This window comes from Scyliorhinus torazame, chromosome 8 (genome assembly GCF_047496885.1).
Source record: "Scyliorhinus torazame isolate Kashiwa2021f chromosome 8, sScyTor2.1, whole genome shotgun sequence".
In the NCBI taxonomy this organism is placed as follows: domain Eukaryota; kingdom Metazoa; phylum Chordata; class Chondrichthyes; order Carcharhiniformes; family Scyliorhinidae; genus Scyliorhinus; species Scyliorhinus torazame.
This window is the reverse complement of record NC_092714.1, coordinates 4,621,171-4,648,340: the sequence shown is the minus strand read 5'-3', so window position 1 is coordinate 4,648,340 and position 27,170 is coordinate 4,621,171. Positions and strand designations below refer to the sequence as shown.

Sequence of the window (27,170 nt, the reverse complement as noted above, 5' to 3'; positions counted from 1 at the left end):
TCATCCACTTCAATGCCTTTTACCCCACACTACCTCCATGTACCTTTATGTCATTGGTATTTAGAAATCTGTCAATCTTTGCTTTAAACATACTCAATGACTGAGCTTCCACAGACCTCTGGGGTAGAGAATTCCAAAGAATGACAACCCTCTGAGTGAAATAATTTCTCCTAATTTCAGTCCTAAATGGCTTCCCCCACATTTTTAAATTGTGTGCTCTGGTTCTAGATTCTTACCTGCATCCACCCTTTAAGTATTTTGAAGGTTTCAATGGGATCACCTCTCATTTTTTAAACTCGAGAGACTACAGGGCTGGCTTCCGCAATCTCTCTTCATCGGACAGTTGCCCCATCCCGGGAACTGGCCTGGTGAACTTTTGTTACACTCCTTCAATGGCAATAATTTCCTTCATAAGGGGATCAAAGAGTATTTGGGATTTGATCAAACCACGATTCTATAAAATTGAAGGATGACTTCGCGACACAAGTAATTTGGCAGTGCAAAATTAGAATTATTCTGAAAAAAGACAGCTCAACAAGATTCATCCAGGGACCTTCAACTCCCCTGTTCCCAGCCTGTCCCTCTCTCAGTGTCTCTTCCAGATCCCCGTTACCAGCCTGTTCCTCTCTCAGTGTCTCTCCCAGATCCCCGTTACCAGCCTGTTCCTCTCTCAGTGTCTCTCCCAGATACTCGTTGCCAGCCTGTTCCTCTCTCAGTGTCTTTCCCAGATCCCAGTTCCCAGACTGTCCCTCTCTCAGTGTCTCTCCCAGATCCCCGTTCCCAGCCTGTTCCTCTCTCAGTGTCTCTCCCAGATCCCCATTCCCAGCCTGTTCCTCTCTCTGTCTCTCCCAGATCCCCGTTCCCAGCCTGTTCCTCTCTCTGTCTCTCCCTGATCCCCGTTCCCAACCTGTTCGTCTCTCAGTGTCTCTCCCAGATCCCCGTTCCCAGCCTGTTCCCCTCTCTCTGTCTCTCCCAGATCCCCGTTCCCAGCCTGTTCCCCTCTCTCTGTCTCTCTCAGATCCCCGTTCCCAGCCTGTTCCTCTCTCAGTGTCTCTCCCAGATCCCCGTTCCCAGCCTGTTCCTCTCTCAGTGTCTCTCCCAGATCCCCGTTCGCAGCCTGTTCCTCTCTCTGTCTCTCCCAGATCCCCGTTCCCAGCCTGTTCCTCTCTCAGTGTCTCTCCCAGATCCTCATTCCCAGCCTGTTCCTCTCTCAGTGTCTCTCCCAGATCCCCGCTCGCAGCCTGTTCCTCTCTCTGTCTCTCCCAGATCCCCGTTCCCAGCCTGTTCCTCTCTCAGTGTCTCTCCCAGATCCCCGTTTCCAGCCTGTTCCTCTCTCTGTCTCTCCCAGATCCCCGATCCCAGCCTGTTCCTCTCTCTGTCTCTCCCAGATCCCCGTTCCCAGCCTGTTCCTCTCTCAGTGTCTCTCCCAGATCCCCGTTCCCAGCCTGTTCCTCTCTCTGGCTCTCCCAGATCCCTGTTCCCAGCCTGTTCCTCTCTCAGTGTCTCTCCAAGATCCTCGTTCCTAGCCTGTTCCTCTCTCAGTGTCTCTCCCAGATCCCAGTTCCCAGCCTGTTCCTCTCTCTGTCTCTCCCAGATCCCCGTTCCCAGCCTGTTCCTCTCTCAGTGTCTCTCCCAGATCCTCGTTCCTAGCCTGTTCCTCTCTCAGTGTCTCTCCCAGAACCCCGTTCCCAGCCTGTTCCTCTCTCAGTGTCTCTCCCAGATCCTCGTTCCTAGCCTGTTCCTCTCTCAGTGTCTCTCCCAGATCCCAGTTCCCAGCCTGTTCCTCTCTCTGTCTCTCCCAGATCCCCGTTCCCAGCCTGTTCCTCTGTCTGTCTCTCCCAGATCCCAGTTCCCAGCCTGTTCCTCTCTCTGTCTCTCCCAGATCCCCATTCCCAGCCTGTTCCTCTCTCAGTGTCTCTCCCAGATCCCAGTTCCCAGCCTGTTCCTCTCTCAGTGTCTCTCCCAGATCACCATTCCCAGCCTGTTCCTCTCTCTCTGTCTCTCCCAGATCCTATTTCCCAGCCTGTTCCTCTCTCAGTGTCTCTCCCAGATCCCCGTTCCCAGCCTGTTCCTCTCTCTCTGTCTCTCCCAAATCCCCGTTCCCAGCCTGTTCCTCTCTCTGTCTCTCCCAGATCCCCGTTCCCAGCCTGTTCCTCTCTCTGTCTCTCCCAGATCCCCGTTCCCAGCCTGTTCGTCTCTCAGTGTCTCTCCCAGATCCCCGTTCCCAGCCTGTTCCCCATTCTCTGTCTCTCCCAGATCCCTGTTCCCAGCCTGTTCCTCTCTCTCTGTCTCTCTCAGATCCTCATTCCCAGCCTGTTCCTCTCTCAGTGTCTCTCCCAGATCCCCGTTCCCAGCCTGTTCCTCTCTCAGTGTCTCTCCCAGATCCTCATTCCCAGCCTGTTCCTCTCTCAGTGTCTCTCCCAGATCCCCGCTCGCAGCCTGTTCCTCTCTCTGTCTCTCCCAGATCCCCGTTCCCAGCCTGTTCCTCTCTCAGTGTCTCTCCCAGATCCCCGTTCCCAGCCTGTTCCTCCCTCTGTCTCTCCCAGATCCCTGTTCCCAGCCTGTTCCTCTCTCTCTGTCTCTCTCAGATCCTCATTCCCAGCCTGTTCCTCTCTCAGTGTCTCTCCCAGATCCCCGTTCCCAGCCTGTTCCTCTCTCAGTGTCTCTCCCAGATCCTCATTCCCAGCCTGTTCCTCTCTCTGTCTCTCCCAGATCCCCGTTCCCAGCCTGTTCCTCTCTCAGTGTCTCTCCCAGATCCCCGTTCCCAGCCTGTTCCTCTCTCAGTGTCTCTCCCAGATCCCCGTTCCCAGCCTGTTCCTCTCTCAGTGTCTCTCCCAGATCCTCATTCCCAGCCTGTTCCTCTCTCAGTGTCTCTATCAGATCCCCGTTCCCAGCCTGTTCCTCTCTCAGTGTCTCTATCAGATCCCCGTTCCCAGCCTGTTCCTCTCTCAGTGTCTCTCCCAGATCCCCGTTCCCAGCCTGTTCCTCTCTCAGTGTCTCTCCCAGATCCCCGTTCCCAGCCTGTTCCTCTCTCAGTGTCTCTCCCAGATCCCCGTTCCCAGCCTGTTCCTCTCTCAGTGTCTCTCCCAGATCCCCGTTCCCAGCCTGTTCCTCTCTCAGTGTCTCTCTTGCTACAGGAAATGCAGGTGTCCATGTCCAGCCCCTTTCCCAATCTCTCTCCCTATTCCTGCCTCCATCATTCCCCAATCCTGCAGTTCTTTGTCTTCTCTTCGTCCAACCCTCTGTCCACTGCCACCGGTTCCACCAGCCCGGCACTCCGTGTCGCCCCAGCCAAGCTCAATCCTCTCCCAGTCAATCACCCAGTTACCACCCGAATCTCTCTTTGTGGGTCATTGTTCACCCACAAATCTCTCCATGGTGTCGCTCCTCCCTATGTCTGTAATCTTCCCCAGTCTGACCACCTTCTGAGGTGTCTACTCCTCTTTAGCATTCCTGATTTCCCTGCTCCATTGGTGGCTGTGCCTTCAGGTTTCCCGGCCCCTCTCTGACTCGCTTTCCCCCTTTGAGACACTTCCTAAAACCTACCTCCTCTGACCTAATGGCCTGGATTCTCTGGCCGTTCGGTGCCCGCGAGATTCTCTGGCCCGGGTGGCAACATGCCCATGGGTTTCCAGGCGGCAGAGGTTGGCTTCACTGGGAATTCCATTGACAGTGCCGGGAACCGAGAATTCCACCCCCAGCGGGGAGGCTGCAGTATCCCGCCTGATATCTCCCTACGCTGCTCAATGCCAGACCTCACTTCACAATGCTCCTGTGAAGTGCCTTATATAAATACAAGTTGTTGTCATTGTTCCCGACAATTTCCTCTCTTCAATTAGTCTTGGGAGTGACCCAGATTAAATGGGATGTGCTTCTTTTCCAGCCAGGTGGGGACATTCCCACAGTGAATGAAGATCGGGGATTCTTCCCCTTTGCACAGAGGCCTGTGAATTTATTATCAGCCGATCACAGTGATCTCATTCTCAATGGCACGCAGGACAGTCAGAGATAAAAGCTGAAGTTTCAGTTGTGTCTGCGAGTGCTCTGCTCGTCAATCACCGGGCACGTCTTGTACTCAGACAAGGTGAAAGGGATGAACCATCTCATTAGGGCACCAGTTAATCGCACATCAGGAGTTGGGGAATTATGGAGTTTGCAATAAGGGATGACATAATGATCATGTAGGGAGACAATGAGCTAATCAAGGAGAACCGGGATGGGGGCATTTTGCGCCTGGGCCTCCCTGAGTGATTAAATACAATTTCTCAAGGAACGGCCAATGAACAAATAAAGAGAATGTGACATATTTAGACTTTGAATAAGCAGCTGATAAAATGACTTTGTTGTAAAGGTGAAGTGGAAATAAAGAGCTGCCTGAAAGGGAGAAAGCAGCAAGTGAGCTAACCTGATGGATTGCTCAGGTGTAGCTTGTGGCTAACCCCAATAAGTTGTGTTTAGACCTTTTTTAAAAAATTCATTTACGGGATGTGGGTGTCGCTGGTTAGGTCAGTATTTATTGTCCATCCCTAGTTGCCCTTCAGAAGGTGGTGGTGAGCTGCCTTCTTGAACCGCTGCAGTCCTTGAGGTGTAGGTACACCCACAGTGCTGTTAGGGAGGCAGATCTAGGATGTTGCCCCGAGCGACAGTGAGGGAACGGCGATATATTTCCAAGTCAGGGGGGTGAGTGGCTTGGAGGGGAACCTCCAGGTGGTGGGGTTCCCAGGTATCTGCTGCTCTTGTCCTTCCAGATGGTAGTGGACATGGGTTTGGAAGGTGCTGTCTAAGGAATCTTGGCGAGTTACTGCAGTGCATCTTGTAGATGGTACACACGGCTGTCACTGTTGGAAGGTTTGAATGTTTGTGGAAGGAGGAGCAATCAAGCGGGATACTTTGTCCTGGATGGTGTCAAGCTTCTAGTGTGCTGTTGGAGCTGCACTCATCCAGGCAAGTGGAGAGTATTCCATCACACTCCTGACTTGTACCTTGTAGGGCAGCACGGTAGCACAGTGGTACCCAAACAGGCGCCGGAATGTGGCGACTAAGGGCTTTTCACAGTCACTTCATTGCAGTGTTAATGTAAGCCTACTTGTGACAATAATATTAGATTAGAAAGTTCAGCTATAAGCTGAGCAAGCTCGTTAAAGAAATCCCAAAGATGTTTTACCAATCATTAATGGTAAATGGTTAGTTAAGGAAAAAGTGGGACCAATCAGGGATGAAGAGGGAGACTTGTGTGTAGATGTTGAGGCTGTGGGAAGGGTTTTAAATTAATATTGCGTCTACTGAAGGTTGTCAGGGAGGGATGAGCAGATAATAATAATCTTTATTGTCACAGGGAGAGAATTCAGAATATCCAAATTACCTAACAGCACGTCTTTCGGGACTTGTGGGAAGAAACCGGAGCACCCGGAGGAAACCCACGCAGACACGGAGAGAATGTGCAGACTCCGCACAGACAGTGACCCAAGCCGGGAATCGAACCTGGGACCCTGGAGCAGTGAAGCAACTGTGCTAACCACTGTGCTACCGTGCCGCCCATGCTCTGAGGATGATTTTCCAGTCCTCACTAGACACAGGGGAGGTACTGGAGGACTGGATAAATGAAAACATGGTTCCATTGTTTAAATAGGGATCAAAAGAAATGCCAAACAGTTATAGGCTAGTTAGTCTTAGATCAGTGGTGGGAAAATGAGTAGAATCAAACATGAGAGATAGGATTAACTGTCACATAGAAAGGCACGGACTAGTCAGGGAGAGTCAGCATGGATTTGTTAAAGGAAGGTCTTGCCTCACAAATTTGATGGAATTATTTGAGGAAGTGATAAGAAGGGTTGATGAGGGTCGTGCAGTGGATGTTGTGTATATGGATTTTAGTCAGGTGTTTGACAAAGTCCCACATGGCAGATTGGTCACGAACGTGAAAGCCCATGGGATACAGGGCAATGTGGCGAACTGGATAAAACGTTTGCTTAGGAACAGGAAATAAAGGGTAATGATTGATGGCTGTCCTTGTAATTGGAAAGTTCTTTCAAGTTGTGTTTCACATGGCTCGGTGTTGGGACCCTTATTGTTTGTGTTATATATTAACAATTTGGACGTGACCGTGGGGTGCACGATTGGGAAATTTGCAGACGACACAAAGATTGGCTGAGTGGTGCCAGTGTAGAGGATAGCTATGGGCAAGGATTCTCTGACATCCCGGCTAAGTGTTGACGCCAGCGTCAAAACCGGGCCGAGTGACGCCGGCGTCAACGGCATTTAGAGAGGTCAAACAGTTATAGGGAGTACACAATAAATGAGAATATATAAGAGGGGTAGATGAAGGGAGAGATCTCGGCGTTTCAGCACACGGGTCCCTAAAGGCAGCGGTTCAAGTGGACAAGGTTGGTAAGAAAGCAAATGGAATGCTCTCCTTCATTGGCAGAGGTTTAGAATATAAAAGTAAGGATATAACGTTGGAATTGTATAAACACTGGTGAGGCCACAACTGGAGTATTGTGTGCAGTTCTGGTCACCACATTACAGGAAGGAGGTTATTACTCTGGAGAGAGTGCAGAGGAGCTTTACAAGAATGTTGCCAGGGCTGGAAAAGTGCAGCTACGAGGAGACATTGGATAGGTTGGGGTTATTTTCCGTGGAACAAAGAATGCTGAGGGGTGAATGAATTGAGTTCTACAAAATTACAAGGGGAAGAGTTGGGTGAACAGGATCAAATTGTTTCCCCAGGTGGAGAATTCTAGAACCAGGGGACAGATTTAAGATAAGAGTCTGAAGGTATGGAGGGGACATGGGGAAGAACTTTTTTAAGCAGAGGGTAGTGGGAGTCTGGAACTCGCTGCCCGGGTTGGTGGTGGAGGCAGAGACCCTGAACTCTTTTAAAAAGTACCTGAATCTGCCCTTCAGTGCTCTCAGCTACAGGGCAATGGGCCGGGTGCAGGAAGGTGGGTGTCCTCGGGCTGGCACGGACAGGAAATTCGATGATACTTCAAGCTATTTTCTTTAACAACTCAAATTGCAAAAATGGTTGACAGGAAAATGCATCTCTCCAACTTCAGGTGTCAAGTCCGATGGAGAGAGTGGGTGAATTTTTTAATGTCCAGTTAAGATCAGCGGGTACCTGATAGCGGGAGAACGCTGTTGATGACCATGTAAAGCACCATGCTGACTGTTGAGTTTGTAAGGTAACCTGTAAAGACAAACTAAACTACTGATCGTACCAACGAGGGAAAAGCAAAAACCGGTTAGGTTTTGATCTATTATTGAATGAAGATAAGCTCCTGGAGATGTCAGTAACTACTCCGACAGATCTTTACAACGATTAAGATTCACTCAAAAGATCCAAATGCAGCCTGTCATGGAAAATATCTTTCACAAATTGCAGAATACTTAGTCAACGCAAGCTTGACAGCATCTAACGACAAGCTTATCAGCTTCAGGAATACACTTACGATGGGAGAGAGGAACAAGAGATAAGCGACCCCACAAATCCAGCCAGATCTAACTTTTCCGATTTACACAGAAATACTACTTAAGCTTGAAAACTTGTTTACACTGCAGCCCCCACCGAAGACCGACTGAACGATAGAACAGTAACAATGCAGATAGAGCACTGCTCGACAGGTCGCACGCTTCAGGTGGATATACAGTGTGGCCCCTGAGCAGCTGTCAGAGATTTCAGCTGTCCCAAAGTGTCACACTGAATGCTACACTGTCAGAGGGTCAGTACTGAGGGAGTGCTACACTGTCAGAGGGTCAGTACTGAGGGAGTGCCGCACTGTCAGAGGGTCAGTATGAGGGAGTGCTGCACTGTCAGAGGGTCAGTACTGAGGGTGTGCCGCACTGTGAGAGGGTCAGTACTGAGGGAGTGCTGCACTGTCAGAGGGTCAGTACTGAGGGTGTGCTGCACTGTCAGAGGGTCAGTACTGAGGGAGTACCGCACTGTCAGAGGGTCAGTACTGAGGGAGTGCTGCATTGTCAGAGGGTCAGTGCTGAGGGAGTGCTGCACTGTCAGAGGGTCAGTGCTGAGGGAGTGCTGCACTGTCAGAGGGTCAGTACTGAGGGAGTGCCGCACTGTCAGAGGGTCAGTACTGAGGGAGTGCTGCACTGTCAGAGGGTCAATACTGAGGGAGTGCTGCACTGTCAGAGGGTCAGTACTGAGGGAGTGCTGCACTGTCAGAGGGTCAGTATGAGGGAGTGCTGCACTGTCAGAGGGTCAGTATGAGGGAGTGCTGCACTGTCAGAGGGTCAGTACTGAGGGAGAGCTGCACTGTCAGAGGGTCAATACTGAGGGAGAGCTGCACTGTCAGAGGGTCAGTATGAGGGAGTGCTGCACTGTCAGAGGGTCAGTATGAGGGAGTGCTGCACTGTCAGAGGGTCAGTACTGAGGGAGAGCTGCACTGTCAGAGGGTCAGTATGAGGGAGTGCTGCACTGTCAGAGGGTCAGTATGAGGGAGTGCTGCACTGTCAGAGGGTCAGTACTGAGGGAGTGCCGCACTGTCAGAGGGTCAGTATGAGGGAGTGCTGCACTGTCAGAGGGTCAGTACTGAGGGAGTGCCGCACTGTGAGAGGGTCAGTACTGAGGGAGTGCTGCACTGTCGGAGGGTCAGTACTGAGGGTGTGCTGCACTGTCAGAGGGTCAGTACTGAGGGAGTACCGCACTGTCAGAGGGTCAGTACTGAGGGAGTGCTGCATTGTCAGAGGGTCAGTGCTGAGGGAGTGCTGCACTGTCAGAGGGTCAGTGCTGAGGGAGTGCTGCACTGTCAGAGGGTCAGTACTGAGGGAGTGCCGCACTGTCAGAGGGTCAGTACTGAGGGAGTGCTGCACTGTCAGAGGGTCAGTACTGAGGGAGTGCTGCCCTGTCAGAGGGTCAATACTGAGGGAGTGCTGCACTGTCAGAGGGTCAGTACTGAGGGAGTGCTGCACTGTCAGAGGGTCAGTACTGAGGGAGTGCTGCACTGTCAGAGGGTCAGTACTGAGGGAGTGCCGCACTGTCAGAGGGTCAGTACTGAGGGAGTGCTGCACTGTCAGAGGGTCAGTACTGAGGGAGTGCTGCCCTGTCAGAGGGTCAGTACTGAGGGAGTGCCGCACTGTCAGAGGGTCAGTACTGAGGGAGTGCTGCACTGTCAGAGGGTCAGTACTGAGGGAGTGCTGCACTGTCAGAGGGTCAGTACTGAGGGAGTGCTGCACTGTCAGAGGGTCAGTACTGAGGGAGTGCTGCACTGTCAGAGGGTTAGTACTGAGGGAGTGCCGCATTGTCAGAGGGTCAGTACTGAGGGAGTGCTGCACTGTCAGAGGGTCAGTACTGAGGGAGTGCCGCACTGTCAGAGGGTCAGTACTGAGGGAGTGCTGCACTGTCAGACAGTCAGCACTGAGGGAGTGCTGCACTGTCAGAGGGTCAGTACTGAGGGAGTGCTGCACTGTCATAGGGTCAGTACTGAGGGAGTGCCGCACTGTCAGAGGGTCAGTACTGAGGGAGTGCTGCACTGTCAGAGGGTCAGTACTGAGGGAGTGCTGCACTGTCAGAGGGTCAGTACTGAGGGAGTGCTGCACTGTCAGACAGTCAGCACTGAGGGAGTGCTGCACTGTCAGAGGGTCAGTACTGAGGGAGTGCTGCACTGTCATAGGGTCAGTACTGAGGGAGTGCCGCACTGTCAGAGGGTCAGTACTGAAGGAGTGCTGCACTGTTAGAGTGTCAGTACTGAGGGAGTGCTGCACTGTCAGAGGGTCAGTACTGAGGGAGTGCTGCACTGTCAGAGGGTCAGTACTGAGGGAGTGCTGCACTGTCAGAGGGTCAGTACTGAGGGAGTGCTGCACTGTCAGAGGATCAGTACTGAGGGAGTGCTGCACTGTCAAAGGGTCAGTACTGAGGGAGTGCCGCACTGTCAGAGGGTCAGTACTGAGGGAGTGCTGCACTGTCAGAGGGTCAGTACTGAGGGAGTGCTGCACTGTCAGAGGGTCAGTACTGAGGGAGTGCTGCACTGTCAGAGGGTCAGTACTGAGGGAGTGCCGCACTGTCAGAGGGTCAGTACTGAGGGAGTGCTGCACTGTCAGAGGGTCAGTACTGAGGGAGTGCTGCACTGTCAGAGGGTCAGTACTGAGGGGGTGCTGCACTGTCAGAGGGTCAGTACTGAGGGAGTGCCGCACTGTCAGAGGGTCAGTATGAGGGAGTGCTGCACTGTCAGAGGGTCAGTACTGAGGGAGTGCCGCACTGTCAGAGGGTCAGTATGAGGGAGTGCTGCACTGTCAGAGGGTCAGTACTGAGGGAGTGCCGCACTGTGAGAGGGTCAGTACTGAGGGAGTGCTGCACTGTCGGAGGGTCAGTACTGAGGGTGTGCTGCACTGTCAGAGGGTCAGTACTGAGGGAGTACCGCACTGTCAGAGGGTCAGTACTGAGGGAGTGCTGCATTGTCAGAGGGTCAGTGCTGAGGGAGTGCTGCACTGTCAGAGGGTCAGTGCTGAGGGAGTGCTGCACTGTCAGAGGGTCAGTACTGAGGGAGTGCCGCACTGTCAGAGGGTCAGTACTGAGGGAGTGCTGCACTGTCAGAGGGTCAGTACTGAGGGAGTGCTGCCCTGTCAGAGGGTCAATACTGAGGGAGTGCTGCACTGTCAGAGGGTCAGTACTGAGGGAGTGCTGCACTGTCAGAGGGTCAGTACTGAGGGAGTGCTGCACTGTCAGAGGGTCAGTACTGAGGGAGTGCCGCACTGTCAGAGGGTCAGTACTGAGGGAGTGCTGCACTGTCAGAGGGTCAGTACTGAGGGAGTGCTGCCCTGTCAGAGGGTCAGTACTGAGGGAGTGCCGCACTGTCAGAGGGTCAGTACTGAGGGAGTGCTGCACTGTCAGAGGGTCAGTACTGAGCGAGTGCTGCACTGTCAGAGGGTCAGTACTGAGGGAGTGCTGCACTGTCAGAGGGTCAGTACTGAGGGAGTGCTGCACTGTCAGAGGGTTAGTACTGAGGGAGTGCCGCATTGTCAGAGGGTCAGTACTGAGGGAGTGCTGCACTGTCAGAGGGTCAGTACTGAGGGAGTGCCGCACTGTCAGAGGGTCAGTACTGAGGGAGTGCTGCACTGTCAGACAGTCAGCACTGAGGGAGTGCTGCACTGTCAGAGGGTCAGTACTGAGGGAGTGCTGCACTGTCATAGGGTCAGTACTGAGGGAGTGCCGCACTGTCAGAGGGTCAGTACTGAGGGAGTGCTGCACTGTCAGAGGGTCAGTACTGAGGGAGTGCTGCACTGTCAGAGGGTCAGTACTGAGGGAGTGCTGCACTGTCAGACAGTCAGCACTGAGGGAGTGCTGCACTGTCAGAGGGTCAGTACTGAGGGAGTGCTGCACTGTCATAGGGTCAGTACTGAGGGAGTGCCGCACTGTCAGAGGGTCAGTACTGAAGGAGTGCTGCACTGTTAGAGAGTCAGTACTGAGGGAGTGCTGCACTGTCAGAGGGTCAGTACTGAGGGAGTGCTGCACTGTCAGAGGGTCAGTACTGAGGGAGTGCTGCACTGTCAGAGGGTCAGTACTGAGGGAGTGCTGCACTGTCAGAGGATCAGTACTGAGGGAGTGCTGCACTGTCAAAGGGTCAGTACTGAGGGAGTGCCGCACTGTCAGAGGGTCAGTACTGAGGGAGTGCTGCACTGTCAGAGGATCAGTACTGAGGGAGTGCTGCACTGTCAGAGGATCAGTACTGAGGGAGTGCTGCACTGTCAAAGGGTCAGTACTGAGGGAGTGCCGCACTGTCAGAGGGTCAGTACTGAGGGAGTGCTGCACTGTCAGAGGGTCAGTACTGAGGGAGTGCTGCACTGTCAGAGGGTCAGTACTGAGGGAGTGCTGCACTGTCAGAGGGTCAGTACTGAGGGAGTGCCGTACTGTCAGAGGGTCAGTACTGAGGGAGTGCTGCACTGTCAGAGGGTCAGTACTGAGGGAGTGCTGCACTGTCAGAGGGTCAGTACTGAGGGAGTGCTGCACTGTCAGAGGGTCAGTACTGAGGGAGTGCTGCACTGTCAGAGGGTCAGTACTGAGGGAGTGCCGCACTGTCAGAGGGTCAGTACTGAGGGAGCGCTGCACTGTCAGAGGGTCAGTACTGAGGGAGTGCTGCACTGTCAGAGGGTCAGTACTGAGGGAGTACACTTTCTGTGAAGCACTGAGGAGCAGAGGAAGACTCAGAAAAAAAGTTGCGGCTAGAGAAACAGTTGCTCCCCTGACGCCATGGATCCCATGATGTGGAGATGCCGGTGTTGGACTGGGGTGAGCACAGTACGAAGTTCCACAATACCAGGTTAAAGTCCAACAGGATTATTTGAAATCACAAGCTTTTGAAGAGACTTCACCTGATGAAGGAGCAGCGCTCCGAAAGCTAGTGATTTCAAATAAACCTGTTGGACATTAATCTGGTGTTGTGAGACTTCTTGCTGTAACAGATCCCTGATGAGCTATAAAAATAAACCATCTTATTCTGCACTTTGATATTCTGGCGAGCTGTCAATCACAATGCTTTCAGCAGGCATTGGAGTGTGAATTCCAATGTAAACAATCCAGTTCAAAGCATTCAGTCCCTTAGTCATACACACTGAGTTCAACACTTCAAAAGGCAATGAAATTGACTATGTGAGAATCATTTTAAAGGCATAACTTTCACATTCACAGACCTTTAAACTTGGCTGAGGAGTTGTCCAGCCAGGGGCTGTGAAAAATTACAGCTGTAACACTTACCTGCTTGGCAGGAGAACAGCTGTGACCTGTGTTTCAACCCCTCAGGTCCATTAGCTGCAAATCATTCATTCTTTTCTAGTAGTGGGCTGTGTTTGACAGCTGACACAAACCAAGCACAGCCTTGATCCATTCATTGCCCTTCATGGATGAGTGACTCTTAAGTTCTGAAATCCCAATGTTTACAAACATCAACCACATCAAAGAGTGGTAAGCGCTTTGCAATCACACACTTTGCGGGGGGGGGGGGCTCCCTATTAAGAGGTCCCTGGGCAGGGTCTTCCTATTAAGTGGGTTCCTGGGGTGGTGGGCTCTTCCTTTTAAGGGGGTCTCTGATGAGGGAGGTGTGTGGGGGGGGGGGGCCTCATAGAGGAGGGATGCAGGTAGTGCATTGTTGTGGGTGGGGGGGGAGGCCCTTGGATGGAGCTTAGGGCAACACCCTTAAGTGGTTAACCCCTTAACCCATCGTGAGGTCCTCCAGGTCAGGGCCACGCTGGTAAATACCAGAAGTGATCTGTGCCCGCCTGATTCCCAGCGCAGGGGACTGGAGAATGTGGAGAATAGGTTGCCGGGCCCATAATGGGTCATTGCATTAATTTACATCCTCCCGCTGGAATGCAGTCGTGAACCTCGATCGCGGCGCCAGCGGGGGAGGGTTGGAGCATCGCGTCGGGCACCGATCCCCATTCCCGATTCGCTGTCCCTTTGGGAAACGCACTTCAGGTGTCGCGGGACAGAGAATCCAGCCCGCATTGGTGAAGATAGTCATTGCCTGCCACTTGTGTGATGTGATTTAATTTACTTCTTGTCAGTCCAAGCCTGGGTATTTTCCAGGTCTTGCTGCGTTCGGACATGGACTACTTCAGTGTCGAAGGAATTGCGAAGGGTGCTGAACATTGTGCAGTCATCAGTGAAAACTCTGATCTTGTTATGGATTTCCTACATTATAACAATGATTCCACTTCAATAGATTCTCCAGGAGCTGAAGTGCCTTTACCCTATCGCTGTAATCTCCTCCCTCCACCTATCAGAGATCTTGATGTCTTCATTCTGACCTCCTGAGCATCTCTGACAGAATCGCTCCACCATTGGTGACCATGATTTCTGCCGCCTGAGCGCCAAGCTCCGGAATTCCCTCCCTAACCCTCTCTGCTTCTCCACCTCACAACAGTAATGTGGGGATTGTTTAAGCAGCATTTGCTGCGAGTGCTGGATAGTTTTGTCCCACTGAGGCGAGGAAGGAATGGTCAGGTGAAGGAGCCTTGGATGACAAGAGAAGTGGAGCTTCTAGTCAAGAGGAAGAAGGAAGCTTACGTAAGGTTGAGGAAGCAAGGATTTGACTCGGCTCTAGAGGGTTACAAGGTAGCCAGGAAGGAACTCAAAAATGGACTGAGGAGAACTAGAAGGGGGCATGAAAAAGCCTGGCGGGAAAGATTAGGGAAAACCCCAAGGCGTTCTACACTTATGTGAGAAATAAGAGGATGATCAGAGTGAGAGTAGGGCCAATCAGGGATAGTGGAGGGAACTTGTGCCGAGAGTCTGAGGAGATGGGGGAGGCCCGAAATGTATATTTTGCTTCAGTATTCACTGGAGAGAGGGACCTTGTTGCTCATGAGAACAGTGCGAACGAGGTTAATAGACTCAAACAGGTTGATATTAAGAAGGAGGATGTGCTGGAAATTTTGAAAAGCATCAGGATAGATAGGTCCCCTGGGCCTGACGGGATATACCCAAGGTTACTAAGGGAAGCGAGAGAGGAGATTGCTGCGCCGTTGGCGATGATCTTTGTGTCCTCACTCTCCACTGGAGAAGTACCGGATGATTGGAGGGAGGCGAATGTTGTTCCCCTATTCAAGAAAGGGAATAGGGAAATCCCTGGGAATTACAGACTCATCAGTCTTACGTCTGTGGTGTGCAAAATATTGGAAAGGATTCTGAGAGATAGGATTTATGATTATTTATAAAAACATAGTTTGATTAACGATAGTCAGCATGGCTTTGTGAGGGGTAGGTCACGCCTCACAAACCTCGTTAAATTCTTTGAGGCTGTGACGAGACACATTGATGAAGGTCAGGCAGTGGATGTGGTCTATATGGATTTCAGTAAGGCATTTGATCAGGTTCCCCATGATAGGCTCATTCAGAAAGTCAGGGAGCATGGGATACAGGGAAATTTGGCTGTCTGGATACAAAATTGGCTGGCTGAAAGAAGACAGCGAGTGGTAGTGGATGGAAAGTATTCCGCCTGGAGGTCGGTGACCAGTGGTGTCCCGCAAGGATCTGTTCTGGGACCTCTGCTCTTTGTGGTTTTCATAAATGACTTGGATGAGGAAGTGGAAGGGTGGGTTCGTAAGTTTGCCGATGACACAAAGGTTGGGGTAGTTGTAGCCAGTGTTGAGGGCTGTTGCAGGTTACAACAGAACATTGACAGGATGCAGATCTGGGCTGAGAAGTGGCAGATGGAGTTCAATCTTGATAAATGTGAAGTGATTCATTTTGGAAGGTCAAATTTGAATGCTGAATACAGGGTTAAAGGCAGGATTCTTGGAAGTGTGGAGGAACAGAGAGATCTTGGGGTCCAAGTACATAGATCCCTCAAAGTTGCCACCCAGGTTGATAGGGTTGTTAAGAAGGCGTATGGTGTGTTAGCTTTCATTAACAGGGGGATTGAGTTTAAGAGCCGCGAGGTTTTGCTGCAGCTTTATAAAACTCTAGTTAGACCACACTTGGAATATTGTGTCCAGTTCTGCTCACCTCATTATAGGAAGGATGTGGATGCTATGGAGAGGGTACAGAGGAGATGTACCAGGATGCTGCCTGGACTGGAGGGCATGTCTTACGAAGAATGGTTGAGGGAGCTAGGGCTTTTCTCACTGGAACGAAGAAGGCAGAGAGGTGACTTGATAGAGGTGTACAAGGTGATGAGAGGCATGGATAGAGTGGATAGCCAGAGACTTTTCCCGAGGGTGGAAGTGGCTGTCACGAGGGGACATAATTTTAAGGTGATTGGAGGAAGGTATAGGGGAGATGTCAGAGGTAGGTTATTTCCACAGAGAGTGGTGGGTGTGTGGAACGCACTGCCAGCAGAGGGGGTGGAGTCAGAGTCATTCGGGACATTTAAGCGACTCTTGGACAGGCACATGGACAGCAGTAAATTGAAGGGGTGTAGGTTAGGTTGATCTTAGATTAGGATAAATGGTCGATACAACATCGTGGGCTGAAGGGCCTGTACTGTGCTGTCCTGTTCTATGTTCTGTATATTTTGTTTTCCTGTGAAGTTACCTGTGATGTTTTATTACCTTAACAATGGAATATAAATGGACAATAATGTTATTATGATATAAATTCAACTTTCTTTTCTCTGTTCCTCTATAATGAATTATTTTGTGTGATGTTAGTATTACTGCCCCTCCCAGTTACAGTGCACACATCAGTCCTGGGCCTCCCTCCCTGAGTGGAAATTGGCAACTGGATCTAAAATTGCCCCATTTTCCAATGCCACGTTATTCCCGTGTATTCTTACAATCCTGCTTAAGTACAGAGAGAATTCAATGTAAAGAATCGACTGAATGGGTTCTCTGAACCCAGGCCAGAATATTCCTGTTTTAATGATGAAAAGTTTCACCTCATTTCACCATCAGTCTGGTCCACCGGGCACAGTGTGACTGGGAATCTGCAGTCAGGAAAACCGTTCCATTTTTAATGTGACACATTTATGCCCTAAAAATACACGAAAAGGAACAGAAAACACAGAACCCATCACAACTATTTCAAAAATGCTGCAATAATTCCAACTGAAAGATCAGAAGGATTACTTTGTTTTCTGTTGCCTCCTGAAAATCTGGTAATGATGAACAAACGGGATCGGGGAGATTTTTTAAAAATTTATTCATTCGTAGGTTGTGGATGTCGCTGCGAGACCAGCATTTATTGCCCATCCCTAACTGCCCTTGAGCAGGTGGTGGTGAGCTGCCTATTTCCAAGTCGGGGTGGTGAGTGACTTGGAGGGGAACCTCCAGGTGGTGATGTTCCCAGGTGTCTGCTGCCATTGCCATAGAGGTCATGCATTTGGAAGGTGCTTGTGTTCAGGTGCCAGGGCAGCATGGCGGGCTGCACAGTGGTTGGCACTGCTACCTCACAGCGCCAGGGACCTGGTTCAATTCCAGCCTTGGGTGACTGTGCGGAGTCTGCACGTTCTCCCCGTGTCTGCGTGGATTTCCTCCCGGTGCTCCGGTTTCCTCCCACATTCCACAGATGCGTAGGTTAGGTGGATTGGCCATGCTAAATTGCCCCTTAGTGTCCATGGATATCCAGGTTGGATTGCGGGGTTATGGGATTGGGCGGTGTGGACATGGGTAGAGTGCTCATTCGAAGGGTCGATGCAGACTCGATGGGCCGAATGGCTTTCTTTTCCATTGTAGGGCTTCCATGATTCTAGGAGCGTGGCCCCATTTTTGGAACACTTTGTGGGTTATGATTGCAGACCGAGGAACAGAAACTGTCGCAGCAGTGAAGTATTGTGCGGCGTTGCATAATTTTCCATCACGCGGGAAAATTCACAAGAGGTTCTGTTGCAGAATTCAGACTAAAGCTGGCAATAGCCTGTTCTGGGTTTTCCAGCATTTTGAATCTCAGTAAGTGGAACGTCCTGAGCTCAAGCGTTGCTGTTTCATTTTTCTCTTCCTCTTGTCTGCTCTTGCAAAGTTAATTCAAGGTGACAGCAGCTTTGAGGCAAAGCAAGTGTCCAACCATTCGCACTCATGCACAAGGTTTTAAAAATTAAACCAGCCAACAATACAGCTTTAAAACTTCCAGCTGAACATTTGCACATACAAACACAGGGCCTGAGGCAGCAATTATAGTCAACACTCTTCCAATTAATTGGCTGCAGATCATACCAATTTAATCAAGTCTGCTGAATTAACCGCACCAATTGTACAGCACAGAAGGAGGCCATTCGGCCCATCATGATTGTAGCAGCTATTTGAAAGAGCCATCCGATTGGTCCCACTCCCCTTACTCATTCGCCATCGTCCTGTAGACCTTTGTCCTTGAATCTATTATTGTTCTTGAATCTGCTTTCAGGCAGTGAATTTTATTCTGTTAGTAATTTGCAGGAATGATAATAACTGTACAAGAGTGTAACTGGACTGTACAATTCTCTTCTAGGTGTCCCCCAGACCCCTGTAATAAGTGGCTTCAAAGGCCCAGTCAACGAGGGAGTCTTGGTGGAGCTCACCTGCACCACGATCGGTAGTAAGCCAGCAGCTAACATCCGATGGTTCAAGGGCGATAAGGAGATTCGAGGTGAGCTTCTATAAGTACAGCGGTGAAATATTGCACTGTGTTGTATAGTTTTCTAGATTTCCATTTGTAAGGGGAATTCGTGTTGAACTCTTGTCAACGTGGCTCTTGAGTTGCCAATAGGTGACCTGGCTGAACCAGGAGTTATTCTCGCTCGCTGTGTGGTGGAGGTGTGGGCTTAAGTACAGTTTAAGTAGGGTGCTCTTTCCAAGGGCCGGTGCAGACTCGATGGGCCGAATGGTCTCCTTCTGCACTGTAAATTCTATGATTCTATGATGGAAGAAGTTGGAAGAGTGAGGAAGCCGGGTGGGAGGGGTCTTTGATTATGCTGCCCACTTTCCCCAGTCAGCGGGAGGTGTAGATGGAGTCAATGGATGGGAGGCGGGTTTCTGTGATGGACTGGGACGTGTTCACGACTCTCTGAAGTTTCTTGCGGTCCTGGGTCGAGCAGTTGCCATACCAGGCTGTGATGCAGCCCGATAGGATGCTTTCTATGGTGCATCTGTAAAAGTTGGTAAGAGTCAATGTGGACATGCCGAATTTCCTTAGTTTCCTGAGGAAGTATAGGTGCTGTTGTGCTTTCTTGGTGGTAGCGTCGACGTGGGTGGACCAGGACAGGTTTTTGGAGATGTGCACCCCTAGGAATTTGAAACTGCTAACCATCTCCACCTCGGCCCCGTTGATGCTGACAGGGGTGTGTACAGTACTTTGCTTCCTGAAGTCAATGACCAGCTCTTTAGTTTTGCTGGCATTGAGGGAGAGATTGTTGCTGTTACACCACTCCACTAGGTTCTCTATCCGTCTCCTGTATTCGGACTCGTTGTTTTCAACCCACTGTGGTTGTGTCGTCAGCAAACTTGTAGATGGAGATGGAACCAAATTTTGCCACGCAGTCGTGTGTGTATGGTGTAGAGACTAAAGAGAGTGGCTGATTCATAATCACCCTTTCTCCATAACCCTCAAAGCCCAATTTCACCCTCGTTACACCGAGTGCGGAGCTCCAATGCAATGCATTGTGGACCCAATATAAGCCAGACTGGATTCTCACCCATTTCCTCCATGTAGTCAGTGGTTGTGTATTTCTGTGTTTATATTTTTCTCAGTTGATGCGGGAATAACACCTGTCACCGTGAGTAACAGGAGTAGATCCGTCAAACTTGTCAACCCCTCCCGTCTTCATAGGTGGCCAGACCTGAACGTCATACCCCCACCGGTGTCCAGGTGTCACGGTAACCGGAGCACCCGGTGGGCCGGTGTCACAGTAACCGGAGCACCCGGTGGGCCTGTGTCACGGTAACCGGAGCACCCGGTGGGCCAGTGTCACGGTAAGCGGAGCACCCGGTGGGCCGGTGTCACAGTAACCGGAGCACCCGGTGGGCCAGTGTCACGGTAACCGGAGCACCCGGTGGGCCTGTGTCATGGTAACCGGAGCACCCGGTGGGCCAGTGTCACGGTAAGCGGAGCACCCGGTGGGCCGGTGTCACGGTAACCGGAGCACCCGGTGGGCCGGTGTCACAGTAACCGGAGCACCCGGTGAGCCGGTGTCACAGTAACCGGAGCACCCGGTGGGCCTGTGTCACGGTAACCGGAGCACCCGGTGGGCCAGTGTCACGGTAAGCGGAGCACCCGGTGGGCCGGTGTCACGGTAACCGGAGCACCCGGTGGGCCGGTGTCACAGTAACCGGATCACCCGGTGGGCCTGTGTCACGGTAACCGGAGCACCCGGTGGGCCGGTGTCACGGTAACCGGAGCACCCGGTGGGCCGGTGTCACAGTAACCGGAGCACCCGGTGGGCCGGTGTCACAGTAACCGGAGCACCCGGTGGGCCGGTGTCACAGTAACCGGAGCACCCGGTGGGCCGGTGTCACGGTAACCGGAGCACCCGGTGGGCCGGTGTCACAGTAACCGGAGCACCCGGTGGGCCAGTGTCACGGTAAGCGGAGCACCCGGTGGGCCGGTGTCACAGTAACCGGAGCACCCGGTGGGCCGGTGTCACAGTAACCGGAGCACCCGGTGGGCCGGTGTCACAGTAACCGGAGCACCCGGTGGGCCGGTGTCACAGTAACCGGAGCACCCGGTGGGCCGGTGACACAGTAACCGGAGCACCCGGTGGGCCGGTGTCACAGTAACCGGAGCACCCGGTGGGCCGGTGTCACAGTAACCGGAGCACCCGCTGGGCCGGTGTCACAGTAAGCGGAGCACCCGGTGGGCCGGTGACACAGTAACCGGAGCACCCGGTGGGCCGGTGTCACAGTAACCGGAGCACCCGGTGGGCCGGTGTCACAGTAACCGGAGCACCCGCTGGGCCGGTGTCACAGTAACCGGAGCACCCGGTGGGCCGGTGTCACGGTAACCGGAGCACCCGGTGGGCCAGTGTCACGGTAAGCGGAGCACCCGGTGGGCCGGTGTCACGGTAACCGGAGCACCCGGTGGGCCAGTGTCACGGTAACCGGAGCACCCGGTGGGCCAGTGTCACGGTAACCGGAGCACCCGTTGGGCCGGTGTCACGGTAACCGGAGCACCCGGTGGGCCGGTGTCACAGTAACGGAGCACCCGGTGGGCCGGTGTCACGGTAAGCGGAGCACCCGGTGGGCCGGTGTCACGGTAACCGGAGCACCCGGTGGGCCGGTGTCACGGTAACCGGAGCACCCGGTGGGCCGGTGTCACGGTAACCGGAGCACCCGGTGGACCGGTGTCACAGTAACCGGAGCACCCGGTGGGCCGGTGTCACAGTAACCGGAGCACCCGGTGGGCCGGTGTCACGGTAACCGGAGCACCCGGTGGGCCGGTGTCACGGTAAGCGGAGCACCCGGTGGGCCGGTGTCACAGTAACCGGAGCACCCGGTGGGCCGGTGTCACGGTAACCGGAGCACCCGGTGGGCCGGTGTCACAGTAACCGGAGCACCCGGTGGGCCAGTGTCACGGTAAGCGGAGCACCCGGTGGGCCGGTGTCACAGTAACCGGAGCACCCGGTGGGCCGGTGTCACAGTAACCGGAGCACCCGGTGGGCCGGTGTCACAGTAACCGGAGCACCCGGTGGGCCGGTGTCACAGTAACCGGAGCACCCGGTGGGCCGGTGACACAGTAACCGGAGCACCCGGTGGGCCGGTGTCACAGTAACCGGAGCACCCGGTGGGCCGGTGTCACAGTAACCGGAGCACCCGGTGGGCCGGTGTCACAGTAAGCGGAGCACCCGGTGGGCCGGTGACACAGTAACCGGAGCACCCGGTGGGCCGGTGTCACAGTAACCGGAGCACCCGGTGGGCCGGTGTCACAGTAACCGGAGCACCCGCTGGGCCGGTGTCACAGTAACCGGAGCACCCGGTGGGCCGGTGTCACGGTAACCGGAGCACCCGGTGGGCCAGTGTCACGGTAAGCGGAGCACCCGGTGGGCCGGTGTCACGGTAACCGGAGCACCCGGTGGGCCAGTGTCACGGTAACCGGAGCACCCGGTGGGCCAGTGTCACGGTAACCGGAGCACCCGTTGGGCCGGTGTCACGGTAACCGGAGCACCCGGTGGGCCGGTGTCACAGTAACGGAGCACCCGGTGGGCCGGTGTCACGGTAAGCGGAGCACCCGGTGGGCCGGTGTCACGGTAACCGGAGCACCCGGTGGGCCGGTGTCACGGTAACCGGAGCACCCGGTGGGCCGGTGTCACGGTAACCGGAGCACCCGGTGGACCGGTGTCACAGTAACCGGAGCACCCGGTGGGCCGGTGTCACAGTAACCGGAGCACCCGGTGGGCCGGTGTCACGGTAACCGGAGCACCCGGTGGGCCGGTGTCACGGTAAGCGGAGCACCCGGTGGACCGGTGTCACAGTAACCGGAGCACCCGGTGGGCCGGTGTCACGGTAACCGATGTACTGCAAATTGTGTTTGTTGAATTCCGTTTCCGTTTAATAAAATAAATTGTCAACGTAACAAGAAGCAGGAAGTTTTATTCAGTGTTTTAAAAGGAAAACAATTGTCTGGGACTTTGTTTTCGCGAGGGGAATGAAAATATTAAAATTGATATGTGGCAATAATGTGAAGCCACACTGTGAGCAAAGGCACTTGAATGGAGTGAGAGGGATCAGCTGAAGATATCTATTTTCTTTAATTCCCAGTTACTGGGGCTCCATTCCACACAGTTCCATCATGTCTAATAAAGCAGCAGCAATATTTATTATTGATATAGAGCCAGGAATTTGGTGGCCTCAGACTCGATCAGATTGCCAGTCCTCTGTATCTCACACTGCAACAGTGGCTCCGCTGGATCCCTGGTCCCTGTCGCTCGGTCACGTTTGGCGCAGGGGGGCGGGGGTGGGTGGTGAGGGGGGGATGGGGGTGGTGCTGGACCCTGCAATATCCCATCCGACTGGCTCATTCTCCGAGGAGAGTCTCAACAGTCAGAGATGTCTGCATATGTGACCACAATGTGCATCACAGCCAGACTCTGTCTCCATACACACACACACACAACCAGAGACTGGGCTGTGGTCAGGACCAGCAGTTGTGTCAGAGTTTGTCGTCTCAGTCAGGGTTCCTGCCCCTGATCACAGTCTAGCTGAGAAATGCAACTCTCGCTATTCCACGGTGACCCACCTGAAATAACACTTATAAAAAAAGCCAATCTGTGAAACAGTGTAGATCAGATCTCGGGGAGATTCTGCAAACTGATTGCTTTGGGCTCACAGCAGCAGCAGCTGCAAGAGCCACTTTCTGACACGTTAGATTTAACTGTCACTCAAACTGTGCCTTAAAAACAATAAATGATCCTTATTTACTCCCTGCAGAGTTTGTGATGCTGTATTCTCTCTCACTTCCTGCTGAACAATATTTCCACAGCAATGCTTACCTCCAGTAAAATGCCATACTTTATTTAGGAATTGTAGCCAGTCTCTACGCACCCACAGGCACACAAACACAGACTCAAATACAGGCACACACACAGACACACATAGACAGACACACAGACTCAAATACAGGCACACACATAGACAGACACACACAGATACAAACGCACACAAACACAGACTCAAATACAGACAGACACACAGGCACACAAACACACACAGACTCAAATACAGACACACACACAGACACAAATAGACACACACACAGACTCAAATACAGACACACCCACAGGCATACAAATACAGACACGCACAAAGACACATAAACAGAGACTCAAATACAGACACACACACAGGCACACAAACACACTCAAATACAGACACACACAAACACAGACTCAAATACAGGCACACAAACACAGACTCAAATACAGACATACACACAGGCACTCAAACATACACAAACACAGACTCAAATACAGACAAACACACAGACACAAATAGACACACACACAAATACAGACACACACACGGGCACACAAACATACACAAACACAGACTCAAATACAGACACACACACAGGCACACAAACACACTCAAATACAGACACACACAAACACAGAATCAAATACAGACACACACAGGCACACAAACACAGACTCAAATACAGACACACACAGGCACACAAACACACACAAACGCAGACTCAATTACAGACACACACACAGGCACACAAATACACACAACACACACAAACACAGACACAAATACAGACATGCACACAGACACACACAAACACAGACTCAAATACAGACACACATAGACACACACACACAGATACAGACACACACCAAAACACAGATTCAAATACAGACAAGCACACAGACACACAAACATACACAAACGCAGACTCAAATACAGACACACACAGGCACACAAACACACACAAACACAGACTCAAATACAGACACACACACAGGCGCTCAAACACACACAAACACAGATTCAAATACAGAAACACACACAGGCACACACAAACACCGACTCAAATACAGACACACACACAGGCACACAAACACACACAGATACAGACACATACTGGCGCACAAACACACACACACACACACAGACTCAAATGCAGACACACAAAGGCAGACAAACACAGATTCACAAACACACAGGCACACAAACAAATACAGACACACATAGACACACACATACAGGCACGCAAAAGGACACAGACTCAAATACATACACACACAAATACAGACACACACGTACACAGTCTCAAATACAGATGCACAAAGGCAGACAAACACAGATAAACAGACACACACACAGTCACACAGACTCAATACACACACACAGTCACACACATACAGACACATAAATACAGGCACAGACTCAAATACAAACACACGCAGGCACACAAACAAGACACACATAGACACAGGCACACAAACAAACACAGACTCAAATACATACACATATAGACACAGACTCAAATACAGACACATGTAGGCACACACACAGACTCAAATACATGCACAGACACACACACAAACACAGGCAGATAAACACAGACTTAAATACAGACAGGCACACATAAACACACACAGGCACACAAACACTGACTCAAATACAGATGCACAAAGGCAGACAAACACAGGCACACAAACTCAACACAGACACACAGACAGGTACACAAATACAGACACACACAGGCACACAAACACAGACTCAAATACAGATACACATAGACACACACACAAACAAACACAGACTCAAATACATATACACAGACACAGATTCAACTACAGATACACATAGACACACGTGCAGGCATACAAACACAGACTCAAATACAGATACACACACAGGCACACAAAAACACACAGACACCAAACATACCTAGACACAAAACAGACAGATATACAGATACAAATACAGACATATAGGCACGCACACACACACACAGACAAACATAAATATGCACATCGGCACACACAGACAAACATGAAGAAATGCATATACTCACAGAAAGACACACACTTCGGGACACTCAGACACAAGCACAGACATAAAAACTGACACACACACACACACCGGGCACAGAGACACTTGCAAATACTCACAAAACTACACTCAAAAACGCACACTCTTTCACATTTGTCATGTGAGAGTTCCTTTTCGAAATGGGTGTTTATAAATGGGTGTGTATATAAATATCTGTAGTGAGAGTACCTTTAAGAAATGGGTGTTTACTACTGCAGTGATGTCAGAGAGTGGGTGGAGCTGGGCTGTCTGTCAGCTTTTTACTTTCGTTTTAGGCTGTTTGCTGCAGGGTGTGTTTTAGTTTTGTTTTCAGTGTTGGAGCTGAAGCCAGACCAAGCAGGTGTACTGTTGATCTCTCTGCCATCAAAAGACTATCTCTTGATCATTTGATGAATTCAGAATTATAAATGTGCTCCCCATACCACAATCTATTAAACGTTGGAGGTCAGGTGAACTCCATGACACACTTTGGGGTTCTCTAAGCCCTGGCCCATAACAAATTGGGGGCTCGTTCGGGATAAGAGTCTATCTATTGGATTGGCTTTGTGAACTTAAAGACAGTGAGGGGTGAGCATATTGTGGTTGCTTTTCAGGTGTGGTATTTTAGTATAAGCAGGGAGTGTGTTGTGGACAATGGATCTCTCAGAGGCTCTGAAGTTTTTGGGGGTGGAGACGGTCACATGCAGTGCCTTATGGACAGAGACTAAAAGCAGACTGTTAGATTTGGCAAAAACATTGCAGTTAACATTACCTGACAAAATGCGAAAAGATTAGGTAATTATGGCGGTGGCTAAGCATTTAAAGTTGCCTGAGATACAGTTTGACTCATTGGAAAAAGCAAAAATTCAGTTGCAATTTAAACAAATGGAACATGAGAAAGAATTAAAGCAGCTTGAATACGAAAGAGAGAGAGAGGAAAAAGAGAGAGAAGAAAGGAAAACGGAAAGAGTAGCCCTAGCAGAACAAAAAGAAAGAGAAAGGGAGATACAGATCAGGGAAAAAGATAAAGAGAGAGAGTTTGAACTTCAGAAAATGGCCATGAAACATGACAGTCAGTTAAAATTGGCAGACGTAAAGGGAAACGTACAGTTGGTTGATGGTGATGAGGATAGTGAGAAAGAGCATCATAGTCGAAGGCTTGGGGGGAAATCTATTTAAATATGTCCAAGCATTGCCAAGGTTTGACGAGAAGGAGGTAGAAGCCTTTTTCATTTCATTTGAGAAGTTAGCTAAACAAATGAAATGGCTACAGGGCATGTGGGTGTTACTGATTCAAACAAAGCTGGCAGAAAGGGTTATAAGTGTTTGCATCATTACCGGAGGAGGTATCTGGGACGTATGAGAAGGTGAAAAAATCCATCTTAGGTGCATGTGAATTAGTGCCTGAAGCCTACAGACAAAGGTTTAGAAATTTAAGGAAAGAATTTGGTCAAACATACATGGAGTTTGAAAGGATCAAACAGAGCAATTTTGATAGGTGGATAAGGGCTTTGAAAATAGACAAAATGTATGAAGCTCTCAGAGAAATTATACTTTTGGAGGAGTTTAAAAATTCAATTCCTGATGTTGTGAGAACTCATGTGGAAGAGCAGAGGGTTAAAACTGCGAGATTAGCAGCAGAAATGGCAGATGATTATGAATTAGGTCATAAATCAAAGCTTGGTCTCCGACATCAGTTTCAGCCTGTGAGGGATAGAAACTAGGGACATCAGAAATACTCAAGTGGTAAAGGTAAAGGTGATCAGATGGGAGATAATAAGGAGAGTGTATCTCAGTTTAAAAAAGAAATCCAGGAGGGTGGAAAGGAAATGAAAAATTAAAAATGTTTTCACTGTAATAAACTAGGCCATGTAAAGTCACAGTGTTGGTGGTTGAAGAAAAGCACTGGGAAGGCTGATGTGGTAAAACAGGAGAAGACAGTGGGGTTTGTTAAAGTGGTAAAGGAAAGCCCAAGTGACGTGAAGGAGGAGCAAAAGATTGTACAGCTTGATCAAGAGGTGATTGATAAGAAGGTGCCAGATCTCTTTAAAGAATTACACGTGTGGGTAAAGTTTACTCATGTGTATCAGGAGGAGCAGGTAAAGAAGTCACAATTTTAAGAGATACGGGAGCTAGTCAATCTTTAATGGTAAGTGATGAGGAGTTATGTAGTTTGGGAAGAATGTTGCCAGAAAAGGTGATGATATGTGGAATTCAGGGTGAGAGGAGTAGTGTTCAATTATATACGGTAAGGTTGGAAAGTCCAGTGAAGAGTGGTGAAGTGGTAGTAGGAGTAATAG

General features: G+C 51.0%; 1 protein-coding gene across 2 annotated transcripts in view; it reads left to right on the top strand.

The window, feature by feature from the left end:
• The window catches only part of cadm2b (cell adhesion molecule 2b), a 646,038-nt gene that overhangs the window by 106,581 nt on the left and 512,287 nt on the right, over positions 1-27,170 (top strand). For both annotated transcript variants that reach the window (XM_072513056.1, XM_072513057.1), the window contains exon 4: positions 17,867-18,004. In XM_072513056.1, coding sequence (XP_072369157.1) covers positions 17,867-18,004 — 138 coding nt within the window. The remainder of the gene's footprint in view (positions 1-17,866; positions 18,005-27,170) is intronic.